Consider the following 12,793-nt stretch of genomic DNA (forward strand, 5'->3'; position numbering starts at 1 on the left):
AATATAGGGGTGATCAAACTGAAAAATATATACACTAACTTGAGAGTTTTTGAAGTTTATGAAGTAGTTGCAAATGTGATGAAAGTTTAATAGGGTTAATTAAAAGTTTTCCTATTAAAATATTATATTGATAAAGAGTAATAAAATCCATCATCTTCAAGATTTTATAGAGAAGACATATAAGGCTCAAAGCTTACAATATATTTTCGAAAAATGCTAGACTTACAACTCTTTTACAATTTGCCAACACATGTTAGAATGTTATTGGAGAGCACATGTTAATTTTTTTTAGAGGCTAGCGTAGCTTCAATCACATAATGACACATTTCAATAAGCTATAAAAAAGTTGTAGGTTTAACATTACTCTTTTCATATAGCAAACTGCCCTCATCAATTCTACGCACTCCAAAATTTCCACAATTCAAGCTAGTACGAGGGCTTGTTGATTCTCATACTGTTGAACATATATATGGGTAACATAAATTAGGGTAATAAATAATAAGGAAAAATGCACTTAACCCCTTCTAAACTTCAACACTTTTGCAATGTCCTATTCGAAGTTTAGAAACTCTCAATTTAGTGTATACAACTTTTAATTTTTTGCAATCTCACCTCTCCCGTTAAAGTTTGGGGTTAAATCAGATTGTTAAAAGATAAAATGACTATTTTACCTCTGTAAACTTATAAAATTACAAAATTACCCTGAAATTACAATTAATTTTTATTTTTAAATAAGAGTATTTTAGGAAGTTCTGTAGCTTTCGTTAGGATTTAACAGAAAATTCTAATGGAGTGGTAAGATTGTAATTTTTTTAAAGTTTAATACACTAAATTGAAGATTTTTTTTAACTTTGAGAGGAACAATGCAAAAATGATAGAAATTCAGAAGAGTTAAGTGAAGTTTCCTCTAAATAATAATATTTATAACATTAGTCTTTCATTGTCATTTCTAAATTCACAATAGTGGCAAAAGAATTTTGTGAAAGCTAAAAATTTCAACATGATTTAATGGTAGTGTAATTTTGGATAAATATGACTTGGCATTGATTGATTAATCATTTTGCATCTAATTAAACAAAAAGACCTAATATCTTTGAACCAAATTGGACTGTTTTGCTACAAATATCATAGTCTTGAAAAATTATGCTCAGAATAGCTTTATCATAATTATGTTTGCGATCATGTGTAATATTTGCCTTTTCACTCTATATCGGCCAATATTTAATTTCATTTGTAGAGATAATGGGGTATATATATATATATATATATATATATATATATATATATATATATATATGCTCAAAGTCCCATTTAAATTCTCTTGGCCTTCTTCATGTAAAAGTTCTTGTTTACAATTGGCCCATATATAGTATCAAATCCCCGTTTATTATCATAATGCAATAAACATGATGATAGTAGGAATATATATATATATATATATATATATATATTTTCTTTTCAATATTTGGGTTGGGAATTACTTAGGTTACTATTTTTTAGGCAGAAACAAGAATAGGTGAGAAAAAACCAATGAATTTCATTATCAACATCGACAACATGTAAACCAAAACAAACATAAAATACATCACTCATATATATTTATTTATAATATATCTGGCTATATTGATTACATGAATCCATCCATGTCAAAACTCTCTGGAATTTCAAACTTTAACAAGTTGCTGCAGTAGCTGTCTCTTTCATCTTCAGTGCTGCTGTTGATGAATGTGGATGACGAATTCAAGGGAGTAGGGCTCGATATAGGCGTCGACACAACAGACCGATCAAAGCTGAAGTTCTGAATAGTCCTGTTGTATAGCGACTGGAAATTTGAACTTTCCGGCAGATCAGGAACCGTAGGATTAGAGCTGCAATACATGTTGTTCTGCAGCTGGCAAACAAAATCGTCGTTTAGGCTTGAAGGTTTTGAATTTTCATGGGAATTACCAAAAGCTTCCACATTGGCTTGCATGAGTTGGTTTGTCATCTCCGATGAAAGTCCTTCTTGTAGTGGAGCTTGATATTGGTTGAGTTGTAATGGTTGGACTTGGTCTTGCAACAAGGAATTGCAAAGTTGGTCTTGAAGATCTTTTGGAAAGGGAACTTGGTTTTGTTGTTTCAGTGATAAGATAGCGGTGGCTAGCTTTAACAGTTCTGGATTCATGAGGGCTTGAGTGCCTAAAAAGTTTGACATGTTGAGAATAGATTGGTTGCATAAAGATGAACTTATGATTGATTGTAAGTCAAGAAAATCGAGGCGAGGAGCATGAGTCACAGGATCGATCCCCATTCTTAGCAGCCTTTTTCTGATGTGGGTGTTCCAGTAATTCTTGATTTCATTGTCAGTTCTTCCAGGCAAGCGAGCTGCTATGGCTGACCATCTATATATTGTAAGGAAGAGATCGAATTAGAATTATCATCAAATAAAATTCAGAGGAGAATACATATATGATTGTCATCTTACTTGTTTCCTAAGATGCTGTGCAATTGGATTATTGTCTCTTCTTCTTCAAATGAGAATCTTCCTCTCTTGATATCGGGCCTCAGATAGTTGGTCCATCGAAGACGGCAACTCTTTCCACATCTTTGCAACCCTTTACAATTGAAAGACAGAAAAAAAAAATCAAAATCAAAATCAAAAATCATAAAAGAAAAAGGCTTTTAAGTGATCAACGTTAACAAACCCCAAGCTGTCGGCTCGAGTCCAAACAACTCTTAGATCGTTTTACACGGTATCCCGAAGATCTAGTCGGGGTTTGAAGCTCCCCGGAAAATAAAAAGAAGAAGTACCTGCATTCTTTGGAAGGGTTCTCCAGTTGCCAGGTCCATGGAGCTGAATGAAGTTGGTGAGCTTAAGATCTTCCTCTGGAGTCCATGGACCTTTCTTGAGTCCATTCTTGTCACAACAAGGAGCTCTTCCCATTGGTGCCGTTTTCAGCTGGAACAGGTAGAATGGATATATGTAAAAGATGTAGCTTCTAGTGTACGTGCTGAGAGGGAAGGTTAATTATGACTTGCAAAAGTGTACTTTTGTTGATCGAAATGGGTGTGGACGACCTTCATATATATAGAGTTGAGGAACAAAGTCTGGGGTATACATTGAAGTCAAAAGGATTTGGCACCGGCCTCATGCCATGTGTACGTCTTCTTTGGTATGTGGTATGTATGCACATAGATGTCGACATACGTATATATGAGACGATGTGGACATAAGATAAATCAGACAATTATATGATTTCCATGAATGCACATGTGAATATTCATATGTTAATCATGCATTATGCATGAATGTACAGTTGACACGTGCCCTGGAAATGGAAGCTCTTATTGTGTGAACGGGGATTAGTGTTAAATGAATTGGGTGGTTTGACTTTTTCCCTAGCCTTCATCCTCCTGTCAGGATCGATCGAGAAATTAATGTGTCGCTGTTTCTTTCGTTCATTCATGATTGTCCTCCACTATCAATTTTTTTTTTCTAATTAATTTATTTATTTTAATTTTTCTTCAAATTAGATTAGGAGCTAATTCTTGCAATTTAATTTTATTAAACTAACATGTATAGAATATGATTATCATATACATTTTTAATACGGTTTTAATCCCACTTAATCATCCGATTATGTAAAAAATAATTGCATAAGTCCACTACATGAAAAATATCTCTCATACTACATGAAAAATAATTTCACTATTAATCTGACAACTTCAACCCGTCATGTAGTAAACATCTAGACGTCGTATTCAAGAGCGTCTCCCGTTAAAAATGTCAATCTCTCTAAATATAAGAATGCTTAATTAGATATGCTCTTTTCATAAACTTTTTCTATTCATTATTATTATTATTATTATTTTGTTAAATAATGTATTAACTTAAGTATTAGAGTGTTTCTATTCTATGCAGGATCAGTTCCGCAAATTTTTGATAATAATTTTTTCTATTTTTCAAATGGCTTATCAGCGATCTGATTGTTGTTGCTTCGACAAATTTAATAGATTTGGTTAAACGATTTCTTCTAACTAAATTTGGAGAAAACCTTTAATCTTTTTAATTATTTTTAAAATGTTTTGGTATTCACTTGCCCACAAAAGGCCATTTACGTGGCTGACATCATGATCACGTACCTTTTTTATTTTATTTTATTTAATAGTTTTTGTCATCTTGCTTCGCTATTTGAACTTTTTTTTTTTTTTTTTTTTTTAAAGCACATTTCACTTTTACTCTGGATAATTTAGGAGTATACTTCAAACCGGCCGTCTGATTTGAAAATAATGTTTCTTGGCCATCTGAAACGAAAAGTGTTCACATGCCGACCATTCCTTCTTTTCTCTTTTTCCTTTTTTATTATGAAATACCGCGCCCGGACATTCATTAATTAGTCACAAATTAAGAGCTATTTAGAATTTAACTCTTTCATGTCCTATCATAAGTATGGTTTCTTATTAAAATTAGGATGCCAATTCGTGTTTATAATTCATATTCGTATCGTATTGAAACATGAATATAAGATTATATAAGTCAAATATTAATTCGACTCATTTAATTAAACAAATCGACTCTTTAACCTTAATCATTTAATTTTATACTAAGTTCGTGTTGTATTTGCAGGTCAAGTAAAAAATGATTTATTATTATGTCGTGTGTCAGGTTTGGATCGAGCTAAAGCATGAGTATAAGATTATATAAGTAACCCTAACCCGATCCATTTAATTAAACGGGTTAGACTTTTCAATTTAAACTCTTTAATATCGTGTTAGATTCGATCATTTATAATTTGCGGGTTGTGACAAAAATTATCAGCCTTAATTAAAATTGATAATAGTTTTACCTAAACTAATAATTAATAGATCTGAAAATTATCCAATAATCTTCGTGAATTTAAAGAATTTTTTTTCACTATAAATTTTAACGACTCTTTCTTCCCTCTACTAATGATAATTTTTTCAGTAAGTAATTAAAGAGAATGAAGTGTCACTCTTTTTTAACAGATGATGATGATGAAATGAGTAGCTACCTACAACCATCCAACTTTCCACGCTGGAACTCTTTTCGAAAATCTTGCCTGTAGAATCCAGCCACGTTTCAAGAGTAGCAGTAACAGGTGTCCTCTGTACCTCTAACAATAAAGTCAACCATCCCCCGACTCTCTGATCAACTAAAGCTCTCTCTCTCTCTTTGACATTTGTCCTTCCTTCGAACAAAGCATGTTGCTTCATCTCCGGTAGCATCTATGGCTGACACTCCATCTGCAGGGAAACCAAATTCAAAGCCATTGAAAATCTGGTGCTGCTTCTCATCCACTTCTATCTAACAAACAGAGAATTTGGTCAAATATTATTATATTCTTACTCGATCTACACCCACGGTCAAAATGCTATATATTTTTTAATTAATTAATTACTTGCTTCTTAACCTTTCTTTCTTTGCTTCAAGAAACACTCTAGAACGTACGCCAAAAACTTTTTTTTTTTTAAAAAAAAAAATCTACATATATACATGTATTAAAAAATTTATACATGTGGTTTCACACACATACGTACACAAACATGTACACGTAATACACACAGATATATAATTAAACATACAAAAAAATATTAAGTACTATGAATTAAGCAAATCTCAATCTTTATCATGCATGTATATCTTCCTGTCTGGTGTCCAGAAGACATCTCTTCTTTCAAAGATCACCCAAAATGTTATGGCTAAGATAACACGTGGCTGCATTAGTTTGTCTAAATATAATTAAAAATATGATTCTGCTGATGAAGAGCTAGATATGATTCTCCTTTTCCATTTTCGAGGCTGCCAAATCTCCAGTGCTAGACCTTCGTGTGGAAAGTTGATGCAATGTTTCGTCACAATAATTTCTATTTTAAGGATTTGTTCCTGTATTTAATTAATGGATGCTTACATATCATGCAGCTTTAGGTAATTACTTGTCGCAAATCTAGGGTTTGATTGTGCATGGCTCACCCTACGTACATAGTGATCATGATCTGTACCTGTGTGTTAGATTTGATTTAATAGTTATTAATTATTTGTTAATTTGTTGCTGTGAGGTGTCCAACACTCGAATAAACTTTGAGCAATATTTGGATTTGTTTAATTCAAACATGGGGTACGTATGTGTCTCATTATTGATTATAATTAAGTTCTTCATGCACATTTTTTATACTATGTATTATAAGGTGGTATATATTCGAATATATATATATAATCGTAAACACAGACACGTGGTGTAATCTTGTGGTGCTGGTTTATTTTATGTTGTGCATGCATGGCAAAATTACTCGTGGTGTTCATTGTTAGTTGTGTTGGTTTCAATCAATTAACCTGTTTTTTTTTTTTTTTTGATGAATCAATTAATATATATAACCTGTTTCTTTGGCCACCGTACGTGCTTCACTTTCGTATAGGGTTTGGGTTAGTAACTCTAGGATTGATGATTTAATTGCACGAGTACTCAAGCAAGATTATAACTTAAAAAAAAGAAAAAAAGAATAAAAAAAGGAGAGAAGTGTTAGCCATGTCAATTACGGACAGCAGCCACATTAGCAACAGAAGATAATTAAAGAAGTACTCAATGGCAATGCAGTGGAAATTTATCATCTAATTAATTAATACAGTTGGCAGCTTAACTAAAGACAAAAGGGATTGTGTGCAATTGAAAACTCAACCGGAGTTGAAGGAGATGAAGATCAATGTAGTATTTGAAAGTTGTCAAGATAATGATATAGTCTTTGAAATAGTTTGAATTAGATTCATCGATCAAAAATAAAAAAAAGTTACCCCCTTTGAACTTTCATAGATCGTTTTTGCAATATTTTCTCCAAAGTTAAGAAACTCTCAATTTAGTGTATTCAATTTTTAATTTTTTATAATCTCACCCCTCCCGTTAAGGTTTGGGTTTCAATTAGACGATCAAATGGTGAAATAACCTTTATACCCCTGTAATTTTATAAAACTACAAGATTACCTTCAAATTACAATTAAATTTGTTTATATGAAAAGTAAATATGGGTATTTTGGTAATTTTTATGTCATCCTATAGGATTAATAGAAAATCCTAATGAACGAGTGAGATTGTAAAAAAATAAAAGTTGAATAAATTAAATTGAGAGGTTTGAACTTGGGAGGAAGGGATTGCAAACGCAATCTAAGAAGGGTTAGGCTCTCCAACAACATGGCCAACCAGAATCACAATGCTTACGAAAAGTACAATCAAATAATTAAATTTAGGCAAAATTGCACAATCCAATGTATCTTGGGTTAAAAGCCAAGAAAATGAACACGCAAAGTGGTTTCTAAAGCAAGCCAAACAGCATCCTACTTGAGATCTTTTGCGACAACAACCATTTGGAGATCGACTACTCACTACAAAAACTTGAGCAATATTTAGTAATGTGCAAAATTTTCTACGGTACTAAATTTGTACATTACTAAAGTGTTTAGTAACATGAAAATTTTGTACATTACTAATATATATTTTTTTAAATAATATAATTTTAAATATTTAGTAACGTGAAAAATTTTGAACGTTACTAATTTAGTAACGTTTAAAATTTTTCATTATACTAAATTAGTAATGTGCTAAATTTACTGCGTTACGAAATATTTAAAATTATATTTTTTTTAAAAAAAATATATATATAATTTTAAATATTTAGTAACAAGGTAAATTTTTCACGTTATTAAATGAGGAGAAAGAGTGAATAGGAAAGAGATAAGGTTGTTTCTAAAATCAAACAAAAATAAAATTAATAATAAAAAACAAAAAGTTTAATAATCAAACTTTTGGTTTCATGTCCCGCGCGCCACTCCCTTCTCCCCCCTCCCAAGGCAAATCACGAGTTTTTTCTAACTTTTCATTTTTTGAAAGATGAGATTTTTTATTTTTTAATTAATTTTTTTTTAAAAAAATTTATATATATTGGATTTTTTTTCTTCTTAATTTATAGTTTTTTTTCGTTTGTTTTTTTTTTTTAAAAAAAAAAATGTTCTTATTCATTTTTTTAATTTAATAGAAAACTCGTTTTACTTTTTACTTTTTTTGTTTTTTGTTTTAATTGTTTTCATAATTTTCAGTTATTTTTTTTATAAAAAAACAATTGTTTTTAATTTTAATTTTTAATTTTTCTTTTATTTTTTTTATTTTGTTTCTAAAAAATAACTTTTTTAGTTTTTAGTTTTTTTTTTTTTTTCTTCTAAAAATTGGAATTTTTTAATTTTCAGTTAATTTTTGTTTTGTTTTTTTTTTAAAAATAAAAATAAAAATAAAAAAAATTCTTTTTCGTTTTTTTGATCTAATAGAAAACTGGTTTTTCTTTATTCTTTTTCGTTTGTTTTGCTTTTTTTTTTTTTTTTTTTTTTTTTTTTTTCTCTTTTAAAAAAAAAATTGTTTTCATAATTTTCAGCTATTTTTTTTTTGTTTTGTTTTGTTTTTTTGTTTTTTCTTTTTTTTTTTTTAAAAAAAAACATTTTCGTTATTTAATTTTCATTTTTTAATTTTTTTTTTGTTTTTCTTTAATGTTTTTAATTTGTTTTTAAAAAATAAATTTTTTAGTTTCTTTTTTCGAAAAATTGGTTTTTTCGACCGGAGTAATTCATTAGGATCGATTGGATGATTCTATCGATCCTATGATCATGTCATGATCGATTGCACGTTAGATCGAACAAATAACTGTGTCAAGTTTAATTGATCGGATGTTCGTGTCACAATAGATCGAACCAATACACTAGAATGAATTAGATATTTGATCAAACCTTCTCTTGTGTCATGTTTGATTGATCATTTGATCGTATCACGATTGATTAGGCATCCAATTGTAGGTGTTTTTGTAATGGGAGGAGGAAGAAAAAAAAAAATGAAAGAATTAGTGACATTTTACATTTGACACATCACTAATTAGTGACGGATATTCAATTGATCCTATGATCCTGTCATGATCGATCAGACTAGTACTTATTAGGATCAATCGCACATTAGATCGAACATTCACTATGTCAAGTACAATTGATCGAACTCTATCACGATCGGTCAGACTAATTAATAAACTATGATTGATCGGATGGTTCATCGATCCTATTGATCGATAGGATGATTTATCAATCCTATTGATCTATCAAGATCGATCGGATGATCTATCGATCCTATTGATCAATCATGATCGATTGGATGATTTATTGATCCTATTGATCTATCACGATCGATCAGATAATCTATCGATCCTATTGATCGATCACGATCGATAAGATGATTTATTGATCCTATTGATCTATCATAATCGATTGGATGATTTATCGATCCTATTGATCTATCAGGATCGATTGGATGATCTATCGATTATATTGATTGATCACAATCAATCAGATGATCAGATGATCTATCGATCAGATGATCTATCGATCAGATGATCTATCGATCAGATGATCTATCGATCCTATTGATCTGTCACGATCGATCGAATGATCTATCGATCATATTGATCTGTCACGATCGATCGGATGATCTATCGATCCTATTGATCGATCACGATCGATCGAATGATTTATTGATCATATTGATCTATCACGATCGATAGGATGATCTATCGATCCTATTGATCGATCACGATCGATCGAATGATTTATTGATCATATTGATCTATCACGATCGATAGGATGATCTATAGATCCTATTGATCTATCGATCCTATTGATTTATCAGGATCGATCAGATGATCTATCGATCCTATTAATTGATCACGATCGATCGGATGATCTATCAATCTTAGTGATCGATCATTATCGATCGGATGATCTATTGATTGATCACGATCGATCATCCTATTGATCTATCATGATCGATCGGCTGATCTATCGATCCTATGAATCTATCACGATCAATTGGATGATCTATCGATCGAACATCTAATCGATTCTAGTGACTGTGACGTGTCAAATGTAAAACGTTTAAAACATTTATACTAATTAAGTATCAATAACTAATTTATTATGTTAGTTTAACATACTATATAAATATTATTATCAACGGATTATAAAATAAAAATGTGTGTTTATAAAATAAATAAATAAAATTGATTAAAAAACTGAAAGCTATGTATATAAAAACAATTTGTATAAAAAAAAAAAAAAATTATAATTTTTTTATAAAAAAAAAAAAAAACGAAGTTTTTATTTTTTTTTTTCATAATTTTATTATAAAAAACTGATTAAAAAAAAGAAAATAAACTGATTACTATATATATATATATATATATATATATATATATATATATATATATATTTAGTAACACGCCAAATTTGGCACGTCACTAATGTAATGGGCGCGCATCAAATTTTTGCGCGGCCAAGCTTGCTCCAATTTTTTTTCCCCAAATTTTTAAAACACTCGCCCTTGTTTGAAATTTTGTTTTCCCAAATATTTAAAACTCCCACTTCTTTGTACACTCTCTCTATTTCTGAGGAGTTGGTTCTCCATTTGCCTTTGGTTCTAGGTAATTCCTAATCCAAAATCTCAGTCTTCGGTTTGCCTTTGGTTCTCAGTTTGCCTTTCTTTTTTTTTTTTTTTTTTTTTTTTCCTCCCTTTTTCTTTACGATTTTCTTCTTACTTTTTCTCATTTTCTTCTATCAAGTTCGCCGAGAGGAGAGGAGATCCGGAATCGGAATGGACGGCGTGATTGCGATCAACGACGACGCTTGGGTGCGACGTGCCGGCGCAGGAGGCCCACCTGGCGAGCCAATTCCTGGCAGAGTGGCTCTCTCTCTCTCATCATTTCTTGATCGGTGTTCATCTGGGTTTTGATCGATGTTCATCTAGCAAAGTGGTTTTCGTCTAGGTTTTGGTCGAAGTTCTTGCTTTGCTTTGGTTTTCATCTGGGTTTTGAGGTTCATCTGGCATAGTGGTTTTCAGAGTGGTTTTCATTTGGGTTTTTTTTTTTCCTAGTTGAAGGAAGATATGATCCAGATTCGGCCATTCTCGAAGAGTCATTGCTCACTCCAACACCAGACTTAAAGAAGAATGCTGAAGCTTCCTTCGGAACCCCGAATTTCTAGAATCCGGCGAGGCTCAATTTTTTTTGGCGATGAGCGCAGAGGCGGTGAAGAACAAAGGTGGCGTAGTTTTTTAGGGTTTATTAGCAATTTTTATTTTTATTTTTTATACATAATTTTAGTAACATGTGAACACACGTTACTAAAAATAATTATTTTATTTTATTTTTATTTTATTTTTTAGAAGAAAATTTTCATTTTTAAGTTAGTAACATGATAATTTTATCATATATGTTACTAATTTTAGTGACGTGCAAAAATAACAAGTCACTATTTAATAACGTGCAACACTTTTACGTGTTACTAAAAATTTAGTAACGTAGAAAAGTGTTGCAGGTTACTAAATAGTAACTTAGTGACAATTTTCACATTACTAAACTCATTTTAGTAATTGATGGTTTAGTAATTTGAGCATAACGTTACCTTGTTTGAGGGTGGCTTGTCGGATGTGGAGGTTGAAGGTGAAAGACATATTTGGGTTGAAAAAGCTGAGATCTATTTTTCATGGACAACGCGTGGGTCTTACTCCAAGTGGAAGAGGGACGGTAGCATAGTCAGAAGGGCCGGAGTGGGTGGAGACAAGTCAAGCTTGTGGTGGTGGAGGAGATGGAGATGCAGATTAGGCAGGTAAACCAGTGAAAATACAAGGAAAACCAAACAGAAAAAAATGAGAGAAGAGAGGGGAAATTATCAAATTAAGGGAAGCGGGAGGTTGGGAGGAGGAAAAAAAAAAGCCCATTACTCATCCCTAGACGCTCACAACGGAGGTGGAGAAACTCACTGGGAAGACACATGGAGGAAGGTGAGAGCTTCTCTTGAGAGAGAAGCAGCTAAAAAGGGAGGAAGGTAATGATGAACATGAATTTGATTATGTAGCTTGGGGTAGTTTAATGAGTTGTGATCATTTTCAAGTCTTTACCTTTTCGATGTATTTAATTCCTTGGAGTGATTAATTATGATTATAATGTTATTTTTATCTCTCTTTTTTCGTGATTGCCCGTGTTCTATTTTTCAACAATTGTTTCAACATCAATTTGCTATCAACGCACCTTGTTTTCTTTTTCCTAAGTTTTTCCCAACATCATAGTATTTAGGGCTGTAAGTAAATAAATCCGTTTGACAGCCCACTCTGTAACGACCCGCTTTTTATAAAAAAAGCGTAAGTAAAAATTTCAATTTTCATTTGGCATTACAACATCATCAGAGTTACATAATTGGCAACAAGCTATTTTTTTTCTCTAAAAACTTAGGAAACATAACACGTCAGAACTGACTGAATTACCTCATTATATTAAAATATGATCCATGTGTTTTAATATAATAAATACACTTAAAATAATAACATATGTGTCACATGTGGCACTTAATGCTACTTAACTATTGTTCTTAACTAATACAAATCAACACATAAATATCACATATTAAAAATCTTAGCTTTAAACATAAATACTAGCAGTTACATCCTTCCTTCCTTCTTACAAAAACTCGTATGTGATTGTGGTTACCACCACAATCCCATACTGTAAGAACAGTGAGTCAACAGTCCCCCATAACATAATGAAATACTGCATCGTTTAAAAGTACAACATACAATATTATGATGACAGTTATATGTATGCATAATCTCTTATACTCATTTTTGCTTCAAGAGTTAAACCGTCAGTCTTTGCTTTAGGACTTTAACCTACAGTCTTTTTCTTACTTATTGCTTTAGGACTTAAGCCATTGGTCTTAATCCTGATT

At 31.3% G+C, this 12,793-nt stretch overlaps 1 protein-coding gene across 1 annotated transcript; it reads right to left on the reverse strand.

Moving 5' to 3' along the window:
* Positions 1-1,517: 1,517 nt before the first annotated feature.
* Positions 1,518-3,006, reverse strand: LOC133860807 (transcription factor MYB102-like). Its single transcript, XM_062296432.1, has 3 exons — positions 2,791-3,006; positions 2,465-2,594; positions 1,518-2,381 (listed from the first exon to the last, which is right to left on the reverse strand). Exons 1-3 carry the CDS (start codon positions 2,921-2,923, stop codon positions 1,628-1,630), a joined length of 1,017 nt encoding a protein of 338 aa, XP_062152416.1. The 5' UTR covers positions 2,924-3,006; the 3' UTR covers positions 1,518-1,627.
* Between the last annotated feature and the right edge of the window lie 9,787 nt (positions 3,007-12,793).

The sequence above is a fragment of the Alnus glutinosa genome, chromosome 2 (genome assembly GCF_958979055.1).
Source record: "Alnus glutinosa chromosome 2, dhAlnGlut1.1, whole genome shotgun sequence".
In the NCBI taxonomy this organism is placed as follows: domain Eukaryota; kingdom Viridiplantae; phylum Streptophyta; class Magnoliopsida; order Fagales; family Betulaceae; genus Alnus; species Alnus glutinosa.

Coding starts and splice junctions, on each gene's coding strand:
- LOC133860807 (XM_062296432.1), bottom strand. CDS start 2,923: ATGGGAAGAGCTCCTTGTTGTGACAAGAATGGACTCAAGAAAGGTCCA. Junction 2,595..2,790: donor AACCCTTCCAAAGAATGCAG/GTACTTCTTCTT, acceptor TCAATTGTAAAG/GGTTGCAAAGATGTGGAAAG. Junction 2,382..2,464: donor CACAGCATCTTAGGAAACAA/GTAAGATGACAA, acceptor TACAATATATAG/ATGGTCAGCCATAGCAGCTC.